Source organism: Nothoprocta perdicaria, unplaced genomic scaffold, assembly GCF_003342845.1.
Source record: "Nothoprocta perdicaria isolate Ctin4 unplaced genomic scaffold, notPer1 scaffold_183, whole genome shotgun sequence".
In the NCBI taxonomy this organism is placed as follows: domain Eukaryota; kingdom Metazoa; phylum Chordata; class Aves; order Tinamiformes; family Tinamidae; genus Nothoprocta; species Nothoprocta perdicaria.
In genome coordinates this window covers 1,216,842-1,242,739 of record NW_020455016.1, presented here as the reverse complement: position 1 = coordinate 1,242,739, position 25,898 = coordinate 1,216,842, and the positions used below count along the sequence as shown (strand labels likewise).

Sequence of the window (25,898 nt, the reverse complement as noted above, 5' to 3'; positions counted from 1 at the left end):
ACACCAGATGCTTTTCTCATCTCAAAGTGGTGCACTTACCATGACAAAAGAGTAACCAATCCAAAGTGAACTCCAGCCTTCAGGACATTGGGGTATTTGAATTGTTTGACTGTGAACAGCTATCACCATAGCAGGAGCCTCACACACCGCACATCTAGACAGACCAAGACATGAATGAGCTACAAGTATTTGAGGGCTAATACTTTTAGCTTTTCAAAAGTTCTTTTCATTAAAGAACTTGGATTGAAAAATGCTGTCACCTTCAAAAGTGAAGCAAATTTCCCATTTAGTTAGGGAGAGCTTAACTGCAAATTCATTATTCCTATTAGCCTTCCTAGATCAAAGAGGCAAGAAATGTGTTGCCTGAATATTTAAGATCATACATACCTTCTCTTTTTCTAGTCTCATTTGTATTTTATTTTCTAAAAGTGCCAAGTGTCATGAATGTGAACAGCAAAAAGCCAAACCATTAATCCCAGAGGGTATGACTTAGAAAGTGATCTACCATGATCAGAGATGAACAGCAGCAATTCATCATCCTAAACAGAGYCCTGAGTGATTTCCAGAGAGAAATCAAGCCATCTCTCTGGAAAAGTCTTACAATGGCCATCACTGCTAATATAATCTAATGCAGACACTTGCCTATGCATTTTTCTTGACAGTGTTTCTTTTGGGGGGGTTGTTTTGCATTTGTGGTCTTTATTTCCAGTAAGAGATTTCCTAGCAAAGTAACTGGACCAGTGAACCTGAACAGCTATGCAGTACCTGTCTTTTTACTTTATATCAATACATTATGTTTCAGAACTGCTGGGGCACTAAATTAGGCAAAGAGCAATCATGCCTTCATAAAAGAATCATAAAAAAAAGTCAGTTGGGCTGGCAGTTATAATGTGGGAGCTGGTTAATAAGATGTTTGATAGATGCAATCCATTTCTTATACAATTCCTAAATTGGCTTCTGCAGTTAGCTATGATGAAAGTAATTCAAAACAGATACCTAGAAGTAAACAGTCYGAATCCTATTATCAGAGATGCGAAAAAAATCAAATGCAAAATGGATTAAGTTAGATTCTGGTAAATCCACAAAAGCAAATGAATTCAGAATGAAAGCCTTCTATTTCTGACTTGTGAAGACTGCTTTCATACCTACCACCTTCAACTTCAGTGCAGAAGCAAGACCATTATTTTAAGAAACACATCAATGAAAGACTAAGTTAAAAGAGCAGTGTTAAAGCTGCCTGTATTCTTGGATCTCTGCTTTGCTTCAAGAGATTTCTGGTATTTCAGTAGAAGACCTTAGATGAAAAGAAGTCCCATGACCCAAGGCAGCAAGTGACACCTATACCTTTTCAACTTTTGGACAGAGAAAAATGTTGATTTAAAGGTCTTAGCTAGTAAAATAAATTGAAAGAACAGCCTTCTCAGATTCCTTGCTGTATGTGCTGATGTTAAAAATATATGTTACAAKTATTTCACTTTCTGTCTTAGCTAAATGGGGAAAAATATATGGATATATATGTAAATATGTGTGTATATTTGCATAGATACACACACACATATATATGTATAGACACATATGGTACAAAAGGTACTCCGCATGGACAAGACTGTGTAGCTTAAGGCAAAAGGTTGGCAGGTGCCTCATTGAGCAAGATATTCAAAAACATTTGTCAAAGGTTATTTTTGGCATCTGATCAAGAATAGCGTTAAGGGAACATTAATTTCAGGTGCTGGTCATTTCAATATTTCTAAAAGTCAAGCACCTTTCATCCACATACAAAAAAAAAAAAAAAAAAATTATGACCAACAAAGTCTATAGTCATTCTCTATAGTGACTATAGTCACGATAGTCACTCTCAGTTTGCTGACCAAAGTTTCAAGGCATATCATTTCTTACATGCCACAAAACCAAAACTATAGTACTGAAGTAACAACTGTAGGACCAATATGTTCCACTGTGCTAGATGCAAAATGTTTTGTGGTAGGGTCAAATGGCTATGTGGGCACGCCAAGGTGCTGAAAGACAACAAAGCACACATGATTTAAACTGCCCACTTTCTTGTATGGTTTACACAGGCGCCAGACATGAATATCAGCAGTCTCCACTCCCTTCTACTTTATGTGGGAGGAAGAGGTATCAACAAGAGCTGATGCAGATTAGGGGCCATGCTAGGAATCCATGCCTACACCTGCTGATTATCATCTTATCCAGAAGCTGGAGCTCCTTTGTCAGATTCTCAGCTAATGACAGTGGTAAAGGTTACCATGCTCACCCACACATGGATAGTTTTTTTGCTGGTGCCTTAATATTTAAAAAGGACCGTGACCTCAATACTGTGGTTTGTGCAGACAAGTTATGTTCCAGTGCCACAACTTGTGCCAGATGAGGATTTATTAAAAAGCAGATGACTGATTTTGCAACTGTTTTCTTTAGGTCAGGCAATAACGATTGTATTCAAGCACCATGTTCAAAACAATGCAAGAAGCCTGGCAGAGTACTGTATGATAAATAACACTAACAGTTATAAACAAAAGGAAGCTGAGAACTAAAAAGCTTCTAGCTATGGCTAGTTAAAAAAAAAAAAGAGAATTGTTTTATGCAGGAATTGTGAATAAATTCAAAGCTTTTCTCTTTCAAAGTACATCACAGCTTTTACGAAACGTAATTTCAAAATAAATCTTTTTATTTCAATTAGGCTCAAAATAGAATGTTCTTTTTGTCTGGGTTTCCCCCATGATGGATTCACTTTTGATCTAAGTCTAAACTGAAAATATGTATGCTTTGAACCATTTCATCAAAGGGACTCAAAATATCAATTTACAGGAAGGAAAAAAAATACCCATACATATTAAAAGCAAAGCCTTTTTCAAAAAAAAAAAAAAAAAAAACCCTTTCAATAGCCTTCAATAGCCTTTACTATTTTACAAATGCAACAGAATTGAGACCATACCTGCTGATGAATGGTCTGATATTATCACCTGTGATAGGAGCCATACTCATTGGCATGGGTTCAGGAGTGGACAGCCAGTAAGAATAGTCATTCCTTGATGCAAAGTTACATACGTTGTTGATATTGCAGAATAAGAATGGCATAGTACTAAATTTACGAAGACAGCTCCCTGCTGTGCCTGAAAGGTTAAATGAAAAGTTGTGAAGCTATTTTTGTTAAACCACTGCCTACAATATATTTTTGCCATGCAAAAATTTCCAGTAGCAGTTTAAAAGCAGAAGGCACTTGTCCTGGAGGACTGAGTTGAAGGAAGTGCATTCTCTCAGCTCTACCAGGAAGGGAGATGGCAAGCCAAGGAGTAACCCAGTCTTGCCTGCAGAATTACAGAACAATTTAGGCTGGAAAAAGGCCATTAGGCTGCAAGGTTATAAGGGTATGATTTTACTTTAATAAATCCTTCTTTACAAACTACTAACTGGTAATGCTTCCTCTATGCACTATCAAACCATTTTTTGTACCAGCCTAGAAGGTACAATGACATTCTGATTTGGTCTCTACTATCAATCTATCATTTCTTACCCAAATCCTGGCCGTGTGCTCTTTCATTGCCTTGTACATAAAGCAGGGAGTAACCATGGTAAATGAGCCTAGTTCCAGATGGACATTGAGGTTCTTCAATTGTCTGACTGTGCCTGGTAACAAGGAAGCCATGAGCAACAGATGCGGCTCCTGGAGGACCCATAGCCCCAGGCAAACCTTCAGGACCTGGTGGACCAGGGAGTCCTCTGGGCCCTAAAAGAAAGAAAGTCTCATATAATCTCTACAGACACTGGTGGCACTGTTGGCACTCACACAGCATTGAGTATTCATTTGTCATTTGTGTGATTACTAAAATACCTTTGAGAGCATCTACAGAAAGGAAACCTTCAGTTCCTAACAGTGCTGAGATTATAGCAAGAAATAAAACCTCCTGATTAGTCATTAGAAAGAAATTAAACTATTCAGAAAAAAAATAAAATAACAATTAATGTTTCTAAAATTTTATCTTTTTCTATTGTGAAATTTAAACACTCAAATATCAAGAAACTCAGAATATGGTATCTGTTGTGGCATGGTGACCACATTATTAATATTTTGTGTATGACTATAAATAAATACATACTGGCTAGACTATATACATAAATACACACTATGCCAGTATATATATTTTGTGCATACATATAGTTTGTGTATTTAAATGATGCATGGCAGTGTACATTTTGTAAGAAAGGGTGGGATTATTGACAAAAGATTCTGAATGCAATGTAACAGTCTTCTCTCCATTGAAACGAATGCTATTGGGAACATGTGGCCTTTATATTGCAGGAAAAAAAGGTTTTCCTTCCTTTTCAGCTGCAGGAGAGGAATGATGCAGAGAGGAGGGCTCCTACTAGCATCACAAGATCTTTAGGCTTTCCCAGCAGTACCCACAGATACTTTAATTTGTAGCTTTAGTGAAGTCTCAAATGTCCTTTGGTGTATTTCTAGAACTGTCACAATTAACTTCTCCATTGCAGAACATATATATCATAAATAGCTAATGATTTTTCCCCTTATTTTACAAGTTACAGCTTGAATTGCTGAGGGAAAATAATCTACAGAATTGCTAGTTTCTTGTATTCAAAGTAAGCATTGCTTCTAACAAAATTCAAACAACACAAGCTTCACAGAAATTAAAGTATGTTTTATGTTTTACATGAAAGAACATGCATAGATAGGTTTCATTCTTTTTCAATCATATTGTGTAAGCCTACATTTTCACTCCAGTGAAAGATAAGACTATTTACTGAAAGATTGTTACAGCTGCCCCTTGTGCTGCTTCTGCAGAGAATTCCAGACCTGGCCAATTGCCTTTGCTGTCTACTAGTACTCTGCCTAGATAACTAAAAAAGTGAGATTAGGTACAATCATATCTAATGCCCTTTGTTATTTTTCTATGGAGGAATCAGGTCTTTGAAGAACTCATGGGCTTACCTGGAGGACCATAAGGACCAATATCTCCTTTCTGCCCAGGTTTACCATCAAATCCTGGGCTACCAGGGGGCCCAGGTATACCAGAAGGTCCTGTAACCCCTGTTGATAAACAAGGAATAGTTATTACTGGATAACTCAATGCCACTTCATGATAGTTACAACTTTTTGACTTACGATAGCACTGACACAACTCAGCACAAYTCTGATTCACTGACATTGCTCAGATTCAGTGAGCATATTGTAGTATATAGAGCAATATGTGGGCTACTGCAGGCAAAATGGTTATGGCAGAGAAGAACAGAGTAATAAACAGCAGATGCTTCTAAAACAATTAGTATCTGCCTGGAACATGAGAATGAAGGGCAGCTTATTATATGATTCATTCAAACCTGCAGGAACTACAGATACCAAATCATAAAAATAAGATGATGAAGAGTGGAAAAATCAGTATTCTCTTAGCTATTTTCCAAACAGGTTTTTGACATATGTAATGCCTATCTTTTATGGATTTCTGTGCATGCTTTGACCATTAAACATAAACCCAGCAATTCTGAGTTTGGGAAAAAGAAGTTAACACTACCAGTGTCACACCAACATTTCTGTAGCACATAAGTATCTTTAGACAAACATAGCCATCCTTTCCCAGATTTCTCAAAAAGCAATACTGTATTAATGTAATCAACTGATTACCAAAACAAAGATAGATCCTATATGAGTAAACCCATGATCTGCTCTGCCACTGGTATTATTTCATAGCCATTTACTAATGCATTACTGTTGCAAAGTGGGAACTCCACCTTCAAGAACAAACATACCCATCACATCTAATAGAAAGAAAACATTTCACAATGCTTGCCCATTATCTTGCCATAAAACAATCAAGGAACAAAGTTTTCCCTTAAAATATTAGTAATTTAAGAATGCGGCTGAGCTTTAATTCTCCATGCTCTGTCATTCAGAAGGTTCTGCCTTTCTATCAGCATTTTATTTGCTTTAACCTCTTGTCCCGTTACCTTGTTTTCTACTGTTTTTTTCAGCTTGCCTCTTATTTATAAAAAATGCCATGGTTGGGCAAATGGTTGGACTCTCTCACCTTGCTGTCCCTTGGGACCTGGAAGTCCTGGGAATCCTTTGAGACCAACTGGTCCTACAGGGCCAGGCAAACCAGGATCCCCTTTAACAAGCTGAAAAGGACCTGGTGGGCCTGGTGGGCCTTGTAAACCTGTCAAAATTAACAAASAAAACAGGGATATATTTAGTATTGAGCAGTAAAGGAATTAGAGAAGAAGGTTATTTTCTATTACCAATTAAAGGCTCCAGTAATKCCAAAGCATTAATACTGATGTTTCACAGGAAAAGACAAATACAATACTTAAATCTAATCTGAACATTCAGATGCTGGCATCATATAACCTGTTTTCATATTCAACCTTTTTACATTATATACAAGGGGGAGAGGGATTGTCATTGATTAGTTACAAATAACAAGTTTGACAACAACAACAGTTGGAAAGAGTAAAGCACATTTATGTTATACCTTTGGATCCAGGAAGACCTTGGTCACCTCGCTCTCCCTTAAGACCTGGGAACCCAGGAGATCCTTTTGGACCTGAAATCAAAAGAAATCTTTGCATGAAAATTCAACAATTTCTTGCTTTGGAATGATGTGTACAGAACAATCATGTTGCCATAATCATTTATTTTTCACTTTATTCACAAAATTTCTACTGCTTGCATGAGCAAGATGTGAACAAATACATTAATTGCCAAAAAAAAAAGATGACTGAAGACAAATTTCTCTTAGATATCTAAATCAGATTTTTTTTTATATTAACAACTGTACAGTTTTATGCCCTAGTATTTTTATGTATGTGATGTTCCTGATAACGATTTCATCAAGAATGGAAGCAGTGAGTCCTCAAATATAACTGTAACACTTGCCTCTCCATACTTCAATAGAAGCTGAAGATTCTTGAGTGGAAATGCCCACCATTTACACCCATCTTCTAAACCAAATGCACTATTACATTGTGCAAAGCAAGAGAACAGGAAAGAGACAAAAAAATCTCTGGAAAAATCTTTTTATACTTTTTGATGGAGCTTTCAACGTTCTTTTTCATTTACTTTGGAATATGGAGTTAACAATCCTTCAGCAGTTTTTTAAGAGAGGAAAAAGTAAAGGAAAGGAAAGGAAAGGAAAGGAAAGGAAAGGAAAGGAAAGGAAAGGAAAGGAAAGGAAAGGAAAGGAAAGGAAAGGAAAGGAAAGGAAAGGNAAAGGAAAGGAAAGGAAAGGAAAGGCCTGCCTTTGCCTACTTTGCATGAATGTAACTTTTTTTTTTCCTTTTTTTTTTTTTTTTTAACTCACCTGGAACACCTGGGACTCCTGGAGGTCCCAAATCACCCTTTTGACCAATATCTCCTGGTAAACCTGGGCTACCCTGTATAAAAGAAAAAAGTGAAGTACAAGTTAGTCTATACTACTATGATATTGTTCTCAAATAGGCTGTGYAGTTTTGGAAAACTGTGAAGAATATTTTCAACATGAGAGATAAGCCACTGAGTTTAAGAATGGTCCTTCTCTACCAGGATTAGGTAAGAAGCTTTTGTTATAGAAATAAGTTTTGGACTTTCCTATATGAAACTACTTTTTATTCTACTAAAAATACTAGACCAAAAAGATATCTCACTAGCAATACAATCAGTAAAATGGTCTTCAACTGTAAAATACAGTATGATGAAAACTATCAGTAAGCACAATTATCAGCAAAAATAGTCATTTCACTGTAGACCCAGTAAACAGATGGTTGGCAGAAGATAAAACGGGGSAAATCTAGGCTTAAAACTTCCACATTCACATGTGGAGTGAAATTAAACATACTCAGTGATTCATAGACCACTGAAGTTTTTTACTTTGCTACAGGGCTAAAATACTCTAGGACTTAGATAGAAATATCATATCCAGCATATGATATTTTTTCTGCCTTCACTATTTTAAAAGAACTATTCCACTGAAATGGAATATAACAAGTTCATAGTACCTCACTTAAAGCAAAGCCAAGACCATCTTTCAAAAGAAGCCACTTAACTAACTGCCAGCCTCCTTATTTCATCTGTTGCAGCTCAACTGCTAAAAGCTTTTCAGTGGAGTTTAGTTTTCCTGCTAACTGGTAACCCAAGTCTGAAGCAATATGGCAATCACAGTCCCCTATACAACATAATGTGGAAGAGGAGGAAAGAAAGAAAATTCCTTTAACTAAATCATTTACAAATCCTTTGGCATTTCCCATTTCTTAAAAATAGTTAAAAAAAAAAAAAAAGGAATTCTGGAATATCAAAGTTTTATCAGCTTTAGTATTTCCTGTGTACAGAAATTCTGCAGAAAATTTTCAAATTGACAAATTATTTTAAAATTACACTGGAATATCAAAACTGTTATGATATGGTGCTCTTAATGATGATGAGACATAGCTATAATCCAGAGTCAAAACATTGAAGCAAACCCTTAGTCTCTGGGAAATGACTCCTGGATGCAGGAAAGAATGCACTTGTTCTTTACATTATAAAGAATCTGGCATTCTAAGCCTAAAATCAGAAGCCTACTGATCAGCTTCTCACATMAGGACCTTTTCCCTGAGTCTCCCTTCTCCCTGTAGACTAATTGTATAGATGAACCTTCTTCCTTTCTCATCTCCTTTCTTCCTTTTATTATCACTTTTGTAGGAAAGAAGGAAAGAAGAATGAAAAGTTGAAGTGTAAAGTGCATTTTTCAATGTGGAAAAAGAAGGCAGACATCCTGTGAGAAAGACTATAGCAGATCAACTACCCTAGACCACTGTCTTGCTTTAGCTCATTCTCCCCAGTACACAAAAAAGAGACCACTTTAGATCAGGGAAAATAAATAATTTATGACAATGTATTAATAGCATTATCTGTTTGTATTTCTGGAACAACATCTCTATTTCATCATTCACAGTACTAAAAGTGCACTTTCTTTGAAAGGTTTCATACCATATCCAAACAGTTCAGGTATTTTCAGAACTCAATTTATCATGAAATATGCAACCTTTAAAATTAACTACTAGTGCATTTGCAGAATTTATGGATGTGCTGCAGCTATCCTGCACTGCTAATACACTGTAAATTATATTCTTGGTGTTTTCAATTATTTTCTTGGTGTTGTGTGTTACCACTCACTATCTATAAATTTMAAAGAAGTTCATTAGTTGTCTGGGGCATATTGGTAGGTAGCCTTTAAAAGGAGATAATTTAAATGTTTTGAACTTAACATTACCTTGTCAGCAGTGAGTCCAAAGGCACTTTGAGCATTAAGTATCATTATTTTGAAAGACAAATATCTATGATTAATATATCCATTAATTAGAARAACCAGCATTTGAGTGATTCTGGAGAGTGCATGGAAGTAACTTACAGGCAAGCCCTGGAATCCTGGGTCACCTTTGCCTCCTGGACCTCCAGGAGTCCCAGGCCAGCCATCGCTCCCCTGCTCTCCTTTGGCCCCTTTCAGTCCCGGAGGTCCTGGTGGTCCTGTTGGACCTGGTAAACCTATAAGCCAGAAGGATGAGACCAAAGTCAGTGGGATTCTTTTTTTTTATTTCTGTAGAGGAGCAGCACCTGGTGTCTGGAGAATCAACTGGCTCAAACTAAAGTTGAGTAGCAACAACATCATTACTGTAACAGTGTTTATCAAAAATATATGCAGCAGAATCGGTGCAGAGAGGTGAATAGGAATCCTTTTCTGACTGGATTTTTACCATTTATTACTACTTGCTTGATGGAAAATAATGCAAGGATTTTTGCACGYACATAGCAAGTGCACAGTATGTAGCTTATGAACATACTACCGCCTCTCTGCTCWACTTTCTTCACCCTTAGCACAGTGTCACTGGGCTGTTTTTCTACACAAAAATATTCTAGAAAATAGCAACATACAGCCATGTCTGTCCAAAAACAGTAAATAAAGCCCAGAAACACACTGAAACAGGAAGCAAATTTGTCAATGTCAGGGAGACTTGGGACAAAATCAACTCCTAGAAGAGATTAAATTGGCATATTCAAGAACATAATGTCAAACTATCCATGAAATAAAAGTCTTTTCTCATCTCTGAGAAGAGAGGATAAGCAAGAACATGCAATATTGATTATATTATTAAACAATTTGGATAAGCTTTGATTAACAGTCATAACTCAACTTTAAAGATAAAGAATTACCTGGAAGTCCAGGTTGGCCTTGGGGTCCTCTGTCTCCTTTAGGTCCCTCCATTGCACTTCCTGGTAATCCAGGAAGACCTTGGCTGCCTTTAGGGCCTGGTGGACCTGCAAATCCTGGTTCTCCTTTCAGACCAGGGATCCCTGGACTTCCTGGGGATCCTGGAAAACCCACGTCACCTTTTGCACCTAAAATGTGAAACAGTCCCCCAAAACATGATTAGAGTAAGGACCACCATCACCAAAACCTTSTGCCTTGTCAGGCAGAAAATACAAAAATATTGATCTTGCCTATATGCTCAGAAAAAAATGCAATTGTTTAGAAAAACAATTATTTTCCACTCTCTGGCATAAAGCAAGAGTGATAGCCAGYTGATATATTATCTGATATTGGATATTTTATTAGCTGATAAAGTTAAACTCATCACCTGGATATTTTCATTCACTGTAAAAATGGGTGAATATTCAGCATCTTTTTATCAGATCCTTTCAAGGAACAAAGCTCCCAGATCCTCACTTCACTACAACTATCATTGTCACATCCAAATAATGGATATTTTACCCAAGCAAGCACAACAGGACTTGTTCCTGAAGAAAAAGGGAGAATATTTTCCAAGATCTAGATTTAAACACTTAGTACTTATTTTTAAGCGTGAACAAAGTTGAACTTTATTTTTAAGCTTGAACAAAGTTTAACTTTAGGTCATTACTGAGCCAAAAAGAATACAGATTAGCTAGTATAAGTAAGAAATAGAATGTAAAAAGCACATTTCCCTACTTTTTGCTTAAACAAACCCAGGCCTTTAAATTCCAGACTATCTTTTTGGAATACATTACTTCTGGAAAACAAATGATTCAGTTAAATGCTTATATACACTAAAACCAAGTATTTTTAAAAAGAGCTGTGCTGACAAAATGAGATGGATTGAGTGAGTTCTCATAATGTAGTGTTTTACATGCATTATTCAGATAAGTTTAGACAATTTGTCTGTTAAAATAATTATCTAACATTACAACGTTCTCAATAATTTCATGGCTTTCAATTATTCTAAGAGGCTAAACAAAAATTCTAAAATTCTGGTTCATCACTTTTGATTATCCACACAAGTTTTCTGGATTTAAAGAATAAACGAACACAGTGAGGACACTGATGTTTCAAGTTAGATATACTCCAAACTCTGACATATCATAATTATACAGGTGGGTTAGTTGAATCATTTTTGTTTTCTGGATGCTTAAAATTGAAACTCCTTCAGTTGAATATAATGTTCTTTACCAGTAGCAGGTTGATGTATCTTCTTGCAGAAAGTGTCTATGGTCCTCTACTCCCTAGGACGTATCTACATCATAAAATGGAGCACGGTGCATACCGATACCTTGAGCAAACTTTGGCTTGAGCCAATCAAGACATTCTCACTGCACAGTGTAGTGACCTCGCTGCACAGTGTAGCGTAGCTTCACACCTTGTGAAGCACAAAACTGTGCCTGTACCCAAGCTTGTAAGTTCTGAGTCCAGGAAATACTTGTTTTTGTTAAAACCTCCTTTGATCTCTGCTACTTTTGGCATTTTGGCAGCATGTTCTTGTGCACATGCTCTACTGAGCTATAAAGAGCAACAATTTTAGCAGTGAATATGATTTCCATTTGCGCTGCACAACAGAGTCAGAAAAAAATAATTACTGCAGTACCTTAGCCTCAAAGGCAAAGGATATCTTTAGCTATCTAGTGCCTGTAGCCTCACTAGGCTTCGACTTTTGAAAAATTAGTAGGGAAACAGAAATATTTGAAACTCAAAAGCACAGCACACAAATAGGGGAGTTATTTGTATTACCTCATCACAGCAGAGCTTGCAGTAAATTCCACACTAAGAATAATTACCCATTTTAGGGCATATCTAACTCATGTCCAAGATGCTGCCACTGTAACAGAAATTAGTATTTGAGCCTCTCAGAATTTCTGCCTTCTATGAAAAGGTACAGCATGTAAAAGAATGATGAAGAAAGTATGTCTGAGTTGCAGAACTATGTTTAAGCATGTTGGGAGGGAGGTTAGCTGCTTGTTTAAGAAGGTGTTTTACCTTTATCTCCCTTTGCACCTGGAAATCCTGGAAGTCCTCTACCAGGAAGACCTACAATATAGAGGTAGCAAAAATGAGAAGACAGGCCAGTAGTTACATTTAAGCTGTAATGAGCAAAACTCTATTAGGCAAATATAAAATTTAAATAAATAGTTTATGTAAAAGCTCTTTAGGGCAGGGATTGTCTTCATTATGTACTAGCATTGTACCTAGCACAATAAGTCCTGTATGATTGAAAACCCTACCCTAAGAAAAAAACAAATCTGCTCCATTATTTCACAGCCAACTTGCAAAGGGAAACAAATGCCAAGACATGTCAGTTCTTTAAAGCATTGCCAGCTTTTGCAAAARAAATTCTTTCAAGTTATACTGATTAAGCACAGTTTTTACTCATCAGAATGCTCAACGTTATAATGATGGATGACAGTCTACTACTGGATGACAGTCATTTTGTAATGTTCCAGTCCAAAGCACCTCAAAACCAGCAATCCCTCTCCCAGCAAAATCCTTTCTGTGCATTTTTGTACCAAATAAATATAACATTACAGTCACAGTACCTTGTTCACCCTTTGCACCAGCTGCACCAGGAATCCCATCATAACCCGGTTCACCTTTCTGCCCAATAGAGCCAGCAGGACCCGGAAGACCTGGTTCACCTGAAAAATCATTCCAATTTTCATTTCATTTGATTCATAAATAATCAGACTTTTTTCACATATTTTTTTTTCCTTAAAGAAAAGTTTAACTTAGGCTTTTGCACCCCTAGATATCCAACAGGGTAGTAAATCCAGCAAAGCCCTATGAACAGCACAACCTACATCCAATGAGATGATGCATACTACAGCCAGTGAACTAGCATGGGGCTTCAGGTTCCAAAATGCTCATACAGCAACAGAGCTATTTTCTTCCCTATCCCATTTGCTCTTTAACATCCATATATTGATGCTAAAGGTGCTGACTCGGATTTGAGTCTCGGGGGTCAACATTACTGGTTTTAAACGCAATCAAAACCTACATAATTAATGGCAATACCAAAAAACAGTCTTGCTGAAGAAGGTATAATCTCTTCTAATAGGAGAAAAGAAGTACTAGTCCCATGCAACTAGTATTGGGGCTAGACTAGGACCCTACGATTCAGATTTTTCTGAAAAATAGCAGAGTGCTTTTTCACAAACATACAAAGAATGAATGAACATAACACRGTCTATTCAAGCCAATATGAATCTAGAAGGCCACAGTATTTTTTTAGAYTCTACTCAGTAGTTAACTGTACTTTAAGAAGCATTTGCTGTTTTATATTTCTTTTCTACCTGGTTCTCCTTTTAAGCCTGGAATGCCACTTAAGCCAGGAAGTCCCTTTTCACCCTTTTCTCCATGGCGACCTGGGCTTCCTAAAGAAAGCAGAAAGATACGAGTTTATATCCTGAATATTTGGTATAAGTTTGTTATTAATTTTTCATTGCAATTTGTTTTTTTTATTGAAGCATAAACACTTGCCTGGAAATCCTGCCATGCCAGGGGATCCTTTGGGACCTGGGGCACCTGGCATTCCTGGAAGTCCTGCACTACCTTTTTCACCCTTCTCTCCAGATAAGCCTGGACTACCTGTTCTTCCTGGTTCACCCTAGAAGTAGTAGCACGCATTAAGAAAATCCACATATTAATRCTGTAACAGTATTTCTTATTTGCAACAGTAGATGTCACATCTCCTTATCAGACTCATAAAGAACTTTTCTTTTTTCTTTTTTGATTTAGCATCAAAGTAATTTAGGATGAAATTTAGCATTAAAATCCATTATCAGAAATACTGTCTTTTCTAGCAATTACTTAATAACATCTAACAATATATGAGAGTGGGAAGTCTTCTATGCATTTTTCTGAAGGTTTTAACGAAGTTTTTTTTCATTACGGTTTCATAATTTATTTATTACACAATCATCTTTAAAAGATCTTGAAGTCTTCAGCAAATTTACTACTAGATTAATAAACTTTTTTATATAATTTTTTACTTATGACTAGGAAAAGGAACGTGAAACAAAGGAGAATCCTGTTAGAATACTGCCAGAGACAGAATTAACTTATAGATACTATTAAAGAAAGTTCTCTTTTCTGCAATATCTGAGCATTTTGTAGTCTTTTTTGTCTTTCCAGTATCTCTGTAAAAATACAGAAACAATATTCCAGTGTGAAAATTTGCTGTGTTTGTCAAAAATGCTTTTCACTGTATTTACTTAGCATTTTTAAAAGTTCTTTTCCTCTCTCATATATATATATATATATGTCTATGTAAATTAGTCTATTATGAAAAGACAGGATAAAACAGAGCTCTTGAGAAAATGGTCCCACCAAATAGAACATATTTAAGATGGTGCACAAGCAGTTCTAGTTTCTCTTCAGTTTTTTAAACTAGCGTAATAGAAAATATAACAAAATAGCTTAATGTCCAAAGATATCTTCTAGAATCTCACTAGAGAKAGATAATTTTATCCTTAGAGGTATAAATACCTTCTCACCAGGAGATCCTGGAAAACCAATTCCAGGAAAACCTGCTGCTCCTTTGTCTCCTTTTTCACCTTTCTGTCCAGGGAACCCTGGTGTTCCTGGGGAACCTGGAATTCCCGGCAGACCCTTTTCTCCAGGTGTTCCTTGTAAGAAAAAAGAAAAATGGGTGTATCAGAGCTAATGGTACTTTGACAGTGTTGAAAATGCTTCTTTAGTGCTGTGTTAGCTCCTCAGAACTAGAAAAAGCAACATAACTCCCTCAAACAGGAAGTAATTTAACTTTTGAGATTCACTAGAGCTTTCAGATAAAGAAGTTGGCAATTTTGGATTCATAGAACATAGAGGTGCTGCTAAAAATATGCATTGAATGAAATTATGTGCTAATTCAAACAACTTCTAAGAGGGCTACAGTGACAACAGTATTTCTCTGCAGATCTTATGTTCCCCTGTACTGCCTGTCTTTCATTTTCTAAATATGCTGGGCACAAGGCCATCTGAGCAAAGGCAAAGTCTCCACATTGAAATGGAGGTTCTCATTCTATTCTTTATTTACTCTCTCCTCAACAGCTCTCTTCCTGGCGCATTAGAGTTAATGTGATATACAGGAACTTGCTGCACTGTTCAGAAGACAGGAAGTACACAAGAAGCTTAAGACAGTTCCCACATTGGCACAAAGAGAGAGACAGGCAGATATCACCTGAATAAATGGCTTGCTATGTATACACAAATTCTATATACGGGCCTTTTTCTACCAAAGTTCTATTTCACGCTTGACTACAGAATTCACATGTAGAAATYTAGGAAAACATTTTAAGTGATTTATTTGGGTATTGTAGTAGGATTGAAATAGCATTTGAAGAGCTATACTAACAAATACTCTATAAAGCCTCTCATAATGCTCCACATTCAATCGAGGAAAGCTAAAATAAAAAAATCCCAGCTCTCAGTACCTGGTAAACCCATTTCACCAACTGATCCTTTTTGTCCTGGAATTCCTGGATCTCCTGGGTACCCTGGGGGTCCTTGATCACCTTTTGGTCCTATGGACAGTGGAGAAATTAAAAGTGTGTTAGTTATTGTGGTTGAAAACACCTCAAACACATTCCTTCTTTTGATAGCTTCGGGCTTACCTGGATGTCCTGGAGTACCAGGTTCACCATCCTTCCCTGGAATTCCTGGTTCTCCATACTCCCCACGTAACCCTTTTTCTCCTGTTGCTCCATGGTCCCCTAGACACCAAAAACACCAAAGCAGTGAGATGAATTTTATTAAATGTTACTGTAATGCAGTGTAATAGAAAGCTCCTTCTAGTTACTTTTTTATCTGTTGCTTCTCTTTACCAAAAAATGTATGAATCCAAGCCTCATAAATTGTAACAYAGCGAGGACTTGAGCAGAACACCTGCTTTTGGGACACTAAAAACACTGTTGAGGTTAGACTGCAAGCTATCACAATTTTGAAGTTGTCTGTGCACATTGCAAGAGGAATTCAGAGCATTGAAAATGATGCATGTGTGTAAGTTACATTAATGAGTTGCTTTGGAGGTGCCAGACAATAGCAAGTATTAACAGAAAATATTGATTTGATTGTTTTGCTGTCTAAGCAGCTAGCAGGGAACATGTGTGTAAGCAGCCAAGTCACAGGTAGAAATTTGGTGAATCCCCAGTTCCACCTAATGTTAAAGCATCTTCATCATTCAGAAGGTTCCATCGGTGGCAGACCTCTTGTCCAGCTGAAATACCCCAGCTTTTCAGTCATAGCCCTTTCTGTTGCATCTAGATGCTGAACCAGTTGGTTCAGTAACTAGATGGTTACTGAAGACAGTTACCTGAAAGTTTTTAAGAGGATTTATTGCACAAAATCTCCAAATGTCCAGRACCAAAATTTTTCATTAAGCATTCCCGACAACTTTCTGTTGAAGAAAGTGCCTTTTCCACAGCTTTTAAAAGGCTCTAGAAGCTTTTAAAAACATTACTGTGATATTCATGCCTAGAGAGCTGGAGGCAGCTAGTAGAACAGGAAAGTTCTGAATATAACTAGATTATTTTTTACCTATTGTTGATAAAAATCCTTGGGGAAAAGAGGATGAAGAGAACATGGGCAGATGTTTGCAGTTTGGAGWCTGTTTGGAACCTAGCTGTCAGGACAGCAAGAGCCAGGCTAACCTGCAGGTTGCATGTGCTCAGGAGGGGACAGAGCGGTCACACATGTTTGCAAGCACATCATTAGTGCTGGAGAAATAATCGAAGGATATCAAATAAATTAACCAGTTATCCAACTTATCAGCACAGTTCTTTTTGTTGTTGTTTGTTTTTTGTATGTGTGACCAGTGTGCCTAATTTTRATTTCTGGAAAGGAAACAAACCTAGTTATGAATCAGTCGGTCTACAGGCCACTAGGTAGATGAAAAACAGTCTATATGCATTTTTCTTAAAGCTTTTCGCAAAACCGCATTTATGAAAATCATAAATAAATAACAAAATAGAATCTAGATTAAATCATTATAGGCAGGGAGCCTCACCAACCACAAAACTGTTCTCAGAAACAGCATCTCAGCCTACGGATGGATGCAGTCCTCAGTACCTCTCCTCCCCACGTGCTCCTGACCTCTCTCATACTCCCTGGCCCTGGGTTTTCCAAACTGAGAAACAGTCCCTGCCCACGTGCCTAGATTTCTTTGAGACCAAACCAGGACACACAGCCCATGTTTCATTCTGACCAGTGGTCCAGAACCTGGACAGAATGGATATGTAGACCAAAAAACTCTCCTATAGTCATTATTGGTGATTCTCTGTCAAATTAGAAAGGAATCCCATGGGTTCTGTTCTCCAACAGAGAATAAACTGATAAAATCTATGAATAGCACTAAACTGGGAAGTATTGACAGGCGAAAAAGATTGGGCTGCAGAAAGATTTTGATGATTTGGTGAGATGGCCAGAAATCAACGCCATGAAATTCAAAAACTACATATACAGTACATACTTGGAACAGAGAAGTCAAAAGCATGAGTACAAAATGAGCAACAACTGCACAGGCAACAGTCCACAAGAAAAGGACCAACAATTATAATTGTTGGAAAATTGTTGAAAAGCATGCTGTTTCAAAAAAGGCAAATCTTATTCTAGCAGAGCCTGTGTTGTATCACAGGATCACAGAATTGTTGAGGTTGGAASGGACTTCTAGAGCCCATCTAGTCTAACACTTCTGCTCCAGCAGGGATAATCAGAGCATGGGGCACAGGGTGGCATCCAGGCGTGTTTTGAAGACCTCTAGAGAAGGAGATTCTACAACCTCCCTGGGCAGCCTGTTCCACTGCTCTGTCAAAGTACTTCTAGTACTTAGAAGAGTACTTCTTTAATCTTGTCATATGACCACTAATTACACTTACCCATATTTAGAGAATAAATTACCTTTTTCTCCTTGATCTCCCTTTTGGCCTTTGAGACTAACCATGTCCATGCCATCCATGCTTCCAGGTTTTCCCGGGAGACCTACTTCACCTTTGTCCCCTTTGACACCAGGATCACCTTGTGGTCCAATTACTCCTTTGAAACCTGGACTACCTATAAAGAATTAGCACAGAACATCATAGTGACATATTTAATGTTTCAAAAATTATTTACTTATTTATTTATTTTAATCAGGACTTCACAATAGCTATACCAAAACAAAAGTAAATACATTTTTTTCCAACCAAATGATTAGTTATCATTTTAACATTCTAGCTAGCCAATAAAGCTAGAGAAACTTGGCTACCAAAGTACCTCTTATGATTTACTTTGCTAACTCATACTAATTTCCCCCACTTGAGGTGGAATTAACAGACTACTGACATATCAATTCCCATCCAGATTAGACTCATGGCATCTCGGTTGCTTAGAGCTTTGGTGTCTTGTCTTTGCCTTCCTACTGTCAGCAAGAAGGGAGAGCAAGAGAAACCCACAGAGAATTATGTATTTTATGCCTATTAGGCAGCATTCTCAAGATGGAACAAATGCATCTCTATTCAGGTTTCTCTTGCACAGACAGATGCTCAGGCTAATGTGTTATCAGAGAACAGAATAATTAAGATTAGAAGGTTGTTGCAGAGACCATCTAGATCAAGCCCCTGCTTAATGAAGGATTAAGGCATATTGCTTGGGCACCTGCCAAGTTTTGAATATTTTTTTCAGGGACAGATTCTCTCTGGGAACCTATTCCAGTGTCTGACCCTATAGAGTTTTTTCATCTTTTATTTATTTTTTTTTCTCCTGAAGACTGAATACGCCTTAGTAGCTCCTCTGCAGCATTCTAGATTTATGCCTAGAACAYGCAGGCAACTCTCAAATCAGCTTGGCAGATTGAACAAGTCTGTGAGAGGTAGTCTCCAAAGATTATGGCTGTCATTTTTCTTCTCATGTAGATATTTGGTTCAAGCTCATCAGCCTGCTATGCCTCCCTAGATGTTTCTTGTTCTTCCTCCTCACTGGTTACCAAGTGAGCTATTCTAAAGCTTAGGTTTTGTGCACAGTAGCCTTTAGGCTACTGGCAGAAGTCATTGGCTCCCAAGCCTTCCTCATCATGTGAGTCTCCATCAACCACTCTTTGGGGACTAGTCCTTTAAATATCCATCCACACTGTGAAGTTCTGGCTTTTGGATTTCTCCAGGTCAACCTATCAATCTCCTGTGCACGCCTCCCTACCTGGTGGTGTACAGTTTTTTCCTCTCCTCCCACTACTCCACTCACCTGGTGACTCTGATGTTCAGATCTCTTTAAAGAGGCAGAAGCTTTAGACTATTCATTCCCAAATGAAGACATTTTTTTCCTAATAGGTCTTACCTTTTTCACCAGGGAACCCTCGTTCTCCAACTGGTCCAGGAGACCCTGGCAAACCAGGAGTTCCCATAACTCCCATTTCTCCTTTAGCTCCTGAAATCAACATGAAAAAATGGTTAAGAGAAAGATGACAGAGCAGCATAAAAGAAGCAAGAGAAACTGAATGACTTATGCCCTGTTACATTAGCAATTGAACTATTTAAGTAAAACTGGCAAAAATAAGATAGTCTAATTTAAAATATCCTGACAGATAAAATATCAGTAAATATAGTATCATGAAAAAAAAAAATAGAGGAAAAGGCATGCTACTGTGACTTAATAAAATAGTTGTCAAAGATGAGTATTTCCAAGGCCAAAGATTACTTTTCTGAAGGTAAGGATGCTTTACCCGATGATCCTTTTGGTCCAGCTGTCCCTTGTGGTCCAGGCAGGCCAGGTAATCCCACAGAACCTGGTACTCCAGGCTGGCCCTGGCTACCTTTATCCCCTTTTGGTCCTGGCATGTCTAGACCTGGGATACCAGGAAAGCCCCTTTCTCCTTTTATTCCAGGAAATCCTATGGGAAACAGAAAAAAAATATATATATATCTTAATATAGGACACAGAACATTAATATGGGTACCCTACCTATAAAGTATTCCTATGGTTCACAAAGTACATGGTATGTAATTACATGTCGCAACGCAAATTTCTCTAGTAATGGTAAAAAGACARCAGGAAATTCCTCATTCCCCAAGTGCTGGAATCATGTACATATTACATGTACAGGGGGAAAAGACAGGCATTTTCTCAAGACTTGCATATGCCCCAAGCTTTGGCCGAGAGGGACAAGGCTGCTGACATCCTCTCTGCAACAACAGTTTATGAGCATCATCTTAAACATCCATTGTCATCCATCTAAGCCAAAAAATGCATTCAAACAACAGAGTGAGAGCATTTTTCTTTCACCTGGTGGTCCCTGGGGTCCTGGTTGCCCAGCAGGCCCTGGTGGTCCTTGTGGTCCTAGTCCTGGTGCACCTGGAGAGCCCTGTAAGCCTTGTATGCCGGGGAGGCCAGGGTCACCTTTGTGGAAAGAAAAGAGACATTCACTAAGTGTCCTCCAATACTACTGGAAATCTGGTTCAAAGAAGACACTGCACAGGYGCTTTGGAAGCATTTGGGCAATAAAAAGTCATTTGGGGCTGAAATACTTCCTGCCTCGGCCCAGACAAAGGGCTACTGTTTGCAGCTAGTGACTGGCAGGCAACAAGAAGGAAAGGGGCAATATCCTGAGACACAAGCAGTATCTAAATTTCAAATAGAGCTCTTGCTGCATCTAAGAGAGAATTACTTTCAAATGAAATAAGAAAGCAGAAGTATGTCTTATTTTTTCTTACTAAATTACCTCGGAATCCTTGCTGACCAGGAATCCCCGGAAACCCTTGCTCGCCACGTAAGCCAGGCATTCCTGGATTTCCCTTTTCTCCAGGGATACCAGCTGGACCTGGTGGGCCTGGTAGTCCCTTAGGGCCTGGGAGACCTACTCCAGGTTCACCCTAACCACAAAAACAGAGTAGATTAGGAGCCTACATATCAAACCCAAGAATGTGTTGACTGGCTGTATTTAAACCAATGCAACATACAACTTCAGGGTAGATGTGTAAACAACTTAGAATTCATGTCAACAACTTTGTTTCTTTGTGTGCATAAGATAAAACATACGATACAATGGATGTTCACAGAAAAAAAAAAAAAAAAGAAAAAAAAAAAAGTACCAAAACCAGCAGACACTTACTTTTTGACCCTGTAAACCTGGGGCACCTGGCAAACCATCCAGGCCAGGGGTTCCTGGAGTACCTGGCTGACCAGGAGAGCCAGGCTGACCTTGGAAACCTATGGAAACAAAATAAAATGCACATCATTCAGATACTCTGTTTGTAAGTATCCTCTGTAATTTCTTCAAGCCTCTAAATAAACTATTAACTCCCTCGCAGGGACATGTTTAGAAAGTTCTGTTTTACAGTGACACCAGCACTCAAAAGTCAATGTCTTCAATAGAGATTCAAATTATAAGCCTCATGCAGCTTTTCAGGACAAATGACTGGAAAAGAAGAAATAAATATAGATTTTGAGTGAGTGCTGTGGGTTCATGTCATTTATAAACATTCCCTCTGCAAAATTATGTTTGCAAAATCTCTTCAGAGAATCCTCTTCARAGAGGACTACTCTATGGGTGGGACATCAGAGTAAGGGATGGACAACATATTTCTGCCCAATATATTTTGCAATTGCAGATGTAGGATATCTCTCTGGGTCACATATAGAGGGTGTGAACGTTCCAGTAGTCCCATGGACTGCACTATGGGAATGCAGGAAGAAATACATCTGACATTCAGCAAATCATTTAAAGGTAGTGCTCACAGCACCAGCTCACAGCACCAGCACACACTCAGTAATCAGAGATGAAGCTTCGTCCTCAGACAAAGATCTCAGGAAGTGAGCTTTATGGCAAATCACAGAACAACAGAATGGCTGAGGTCAGAATGGACTTCCTGAAATTGTCTTGTTCAGCTTCTTTCTGAAACAGCATTAACTAACATGGCTTCTTCAGGATCTCATTTGGTCAGTTTTGAACACGTCCAGAAACAGAAACTCCAGTGTTTCACCACCTTCATTTTTTTCTAATATTTAAAAGATTTTCCTGTATTTCAGACTGTGCGTATTGCCTTTTGTCCTTTCACTGGGCATTGCTGTGAAGAGTCTGATTCTGTCTTCTTAATTCTTCAGGCATTTACCTACATTGATATGATCTCAAGGCTGAACAGCCTCARTTCTTTCAGTCTTTCCTCATATGCCAGAATTTCCAGTCCCTTAATTATCCTTGTGGCTCTTTGCTGGACTCTCCCCAACAGGTCATTGTCTCCCTTCAACTGGAGACCCTAGAACTGGTCTGGATAAGCCCCAGGAAAGTCATTGGGCAGACCTGCATTCCCCTAAAGGACCTTTGAAAAAGTGTCTTTGATATGCCATTCCTTTCCTGATAGCATCAAAGAGCATACAACAAAGTTGATCTTATCTGTTCATCCTAGTCCTACTCCAGAAGGAAGTGGAGGTAGTAACGGGCAAAAGTTTGACATTTCTCTTCTTTAAGTGTTTCTGATCCTTACTGTTTGCTGGCGTGTGYAATCACAATAATTGAAATATGTAAGCCAGAGACAGAAGAAGYTTGTTCCCAAGCTGACCAAGCTTTGTTGGCTGACAAAGGCTGAAAATCCTTAATGATTAGCAGCAGCATTATCAAATACATCTCCCCATCAGATTGTGAATATTTTAGATGCCCCAKCAAGCTGATGCATGCATCCTGACTAGTCAGCAGCTATGCAAAATCTAAACTTATGCTTAAAAGACTGGTAGTCTAACCAAATCACTCCCACCACTCTGGGACACAACATAGCTGATAGTCCTAGATCAAAGCTACCATAGTTATGTTATGATTTTTTCAGAAATCTAAGACAATTCCTCAACTCTCAGCAAGGTCACTTCATCTCTCACCAACCTCAGATGCTATGCTAAGATACTATACAAGATCTATTTAAGATACTATAGCTCTTCCARTTCTGGCACTAGCCTTGACACTGTCCATGTCTGCACAAACCAGATGTGCCTTCAGAGTTATGGCAATGATGGTGCTTGCATATCTTTCACAAGAGGCTACTGGATCTTCACAAATTTCCTGCTGCAGCCATGACTGCATGGCAGTGTACCCTTCTCCAGATATACCATCTCTCTTAGTTACCTGAATAATTGTATCTTACCTTTGGGTCCTGGAGGTCCAGGGAAACCTATACCTGGCTGCCCAACAGCACCTTTTTCTCCTGGCAGRCCAGGTCTTCCTGGCAGCCCAGGATTTCCTTTGTCACCTTTGAAAGAAGGAAAAAAAACCCACAAAAGTTATGTCAAAGGCTTGCTCCTGAGGAACAGAACCATTATCAACATCAGAACAAAGATAAAGAAGATACCGTACCCTGAGGTCCAGGGAAACCGGGTGGTCCAGGAAGGCCATCTGCCCCAGGAGGACCAGGGAGAGGAACCGTTCGTCCTGCTTCCCCTTTTGCCCCTGTGAATGTAAAGATGTCCTAAGTATGTAAACTGATGAAATCAAATGAGGAAGTTTTACCTAGTGAACAGTATTACTCAGCACATCCCTGAAAGATTTCTTAAGAAGGAAATCAGAACTTTTAAGAAGAACCAAATCATCCTGTGTTGGCCTAAGAATGTCTTCAAGAAAACTGCCCCTACGCAGTTGCAAATGTACTGTTGAGATTGAACACAGACCTAAATTATTAATTCTTTTTCTTTTCATCTTAAATCCCAGTGATTCACTAAGCTCTATCACTTAAAAGTATTTTCCGAAGTATAATATAGCATTACCTGGAAGGCCGGGTAAACCTGGGGTTCCAGCAAAGCCTCTGTCTCCTTTTTCACCAGGTAACCCTGCTGTGCCTGTCCCAGGAGGACCAGGAAAACCTCTTTCACCACGGACTCCAGGGAATCCAGGTTGGCCAGGGGGKCCACGTTCTCCTTTCAAGCCAGCTGTACCCTGTTTTTTAGAAAGCATAATTGCATTTCTTGCCTGATTGGCAGGACAGGACATGTTTTCCTCTTTGTCCAAACATTCTGTAGCTTGGATTTAGCACAGACTACTTATCTTGAACGCTGAAAAAAGTGGATTCTTTATCACTGAATTCAAAGGAAACAGGACTGGGTCCCATGTGGAAGGGTACACAAAAACTGTACCTGTTGTACACATGGAAAATCTACCTATTGTGCAGTGCAAGTAACTGGGTCATTTAGACTAGATCATCAGTGATGAATCTGGGGACAATTTTGAGCTCCACATCCATATAAACTAAAATCCCTAGTGGGGCAAGAATCAGTTTCAAAAAGAAGAAAGTATGCCAGAAGAGAGTTGTATCTTATCATAATCATTTCTCTTTCATCAACTGTATTCCTTCCATTATCTACAGGAAAAATTAAATCAGGTCCACTAGTTTTCACTATAATGACAGAAAAAAGGGAGAAGGGAACAAAAATAATGTCCATGTTCACCACTTTGTGGGGCAAGCAGCCCTGCTCTGCAGTCCTCGAAGTAACAAGCGGTCTAAATACTTCTGAGTCAGGTCAYTTATCTGTACAGTATGTGTAATGCATCAAAATCCAACTCAGAAAAGCTTTGCTATTTAAGGACACTGTTCTTTACTGGTTCCAGGGAAAAGAGTCCTCTTTTGAGAGGGTTAGGTATCCAGGTATGTACAAAACGTGATTCTCAGAATGAGGCAAATAAATATAAACCATATGTGGGATATAGGAATATGTGACTTCTGAGCTGAAAGACAAGTATAGAACAGCTTATAAAAATAAAGAAATACACATACCGATGCTCCTTTTGGGCCCTGTGGACCTGGTAGGCCATCTTTTCCTGGTGTCCCTTGTCTTCCGGGAATACCTGGTTGACCTGGGAAACCAGGATCTCCCTTTTCGCCTTTCAGGATAGAGTCATAAGAAAAATCTCCTGGTTCTCCTTTTGCCCCGGGGCTGCCTATAAGTCCTGGAGTGCCTGGGGGCCCCTGAAATTTAATAAATTCAAATGTCATCAGGACCCTGTCAAACAAAACTTAAAGAGTAGACCCAAATCAAATAGACCATTAAATCTTCATCAAGGTGGTCAAACGAAAATATTTTCCAAGAGACATCAGAATGAAAAAGCAACTATTGCAAAATTCACTGTCTTGATCATCTTATCATCATATCATACCACATTTTACATGTTACACCTGTATTTCTACCATTTACAGAGGAATTGGGGGCTATGACACTGAAAAATTACTCTGAATTTTCAATAGAGTGCCTACTGGATTTCAGCTTGACCTGTGGTATCAGCATCAGGGTAATCTAGGTTTCTTAAAACTATCTTTTCAGAGCTTACATCTCTCCCTATTCACATGTTCAGAAAAGGTTTTACAAGCTTTCCAGGACAGAGATCCCCTACATAATAACAGGATATTCAGTACTTTCAGAATTCCATTTTTTTGCCTACATATCGTCCAGAATTTGTATGTASTTCTCCCATACAAACAGTATCTGTAATTCCAAGTGAATCTGCTCTGTTCGCTAGGCTAGCAAAGCACAAAATTCCTAGACAACATCCACTGCTTACAGCTTATGTGTCCTAAATATTATGTGCGTCCTCCATTTAAGCCTGAACCAGAACACAGTCAAAGGCAATATTTCCATTGGCTTTGGCAGGTCCTAGATCAGACTGTGATGCTCTGG

The 25,898-nt window shown here is 38.4% G+C and overlaps 1 protein-coding gene across 1 annotated transcript in view; it reads right to left on the bottom strand.

Annotated features, from left to right (window-relative positions):
- COL4A1 (collagen type IV alpha 1 chain) overlaps nucleotides 1–25,898 on the bottom strand; it is a 115,545-nt gene that overhangs the window by 3,679 nt on the left and 85,968 nt on the right. Inside the window, exons 25-50 of the mRNA XM_026036646.1 lie at nucleotides 25,001–25,192; nucleotides 23,997–24,165; nucleotides 23,590–23,682; nucleotides 23,381–23,485; nucleotides 21,361–21,458; nucleotides 20,971–21,121; nucleotides 20,535–20,648; nucleotides 19,975–20,142; nucleotides 19,590–19,679; nucleotides 18,180–18,332; nucleotides 15,899–15,997; nucleotides 15,719–15,808; nucleotides 14,772–14,911; nucleotides 13,764–13,890; nucleotides 13,577–13,657; nucleotides 12,824–12,922; nucleotides 12,267–12,317; nucleotides 10,193–10,378; nucleotides 9,393–9,526; nucleotides 7,329–7,401; nucleotides 6,501–6,572; nucleotides 6,057–6,185; nucleotides 4,964–5,062; nucleotides 3,530–3,742; nucleotides 2,951–3,128; nucleotides 40–154 (exon numbers count right to left, since the gene is read on the bottom strand). Of these exons, the coding sequence (XP_025892431.1) occupies nucleotides 40–154; nucleotides 2,951–3,128; nucleotides 3,530–3,742; nucleotides 4,964–5,062; nucleotides 6,057–6,185; nucleotides 6,501–6,572; nucleotides 7,329–7,401; nucleotides 9,393–9,526; nucleotides 10,193–10,378; nucleotides 12,267–12,317; nucleotides 12,824–12,922; nucleotides 13,577–13,657; nucleotides 13,764–13,890; nucleotides 14,772–14,911; nucleotides 15,719–15,808; nucleotides 15,899–15,997; nucleotides 18,180–18,332; nucleotides 19,590–19,679; nucleotides 19,975–20,142; nucleotides 20,535–20,648; nucleotides 20,971–21,121; nucleotides 21,361–21,458; nucleotides 23,381–23,485; nucleotides 23,590–23,682; nucleotides 23,997–24,165; nucleotides 25,001–25,192 (3,219 nt within the window). The remainder of the gene's footprint in view (nucleotides 1–39; nucleotides 155–2,950; nucleotides 3,129–3,529; nucleotides 3,743–4,963; nucleotides 5,063–6,056; nucleotides 6,186–6,500; nucleotides 6,573–7,328; nucleotides 7,402–9,392; nucleotides 9,527–10,192; nucleotides 10,379–12,266; nucleotides 12,318–12,823; nucleotides 12,923–13,576; nucleotides 13,658–13,763; nucleotides 13,891–14,771; nucleotides 14,912–15,718; nucleotides 15,809–15,898; nucleotides 15,998–18,179; nucleotides 18,333–19,589; nucleotides 19,680–19,974; nucleotides 20,143–20,534; nucleotides 20,649–20,970; nucleotides 21,122–21,360; nucleotides 21,459–23,380; nucleotides 23,486–23,589; nucleotides 23,683–23,996; nucleotides 24,166–25,000; nucleotides 25,193–25,898) is intronic.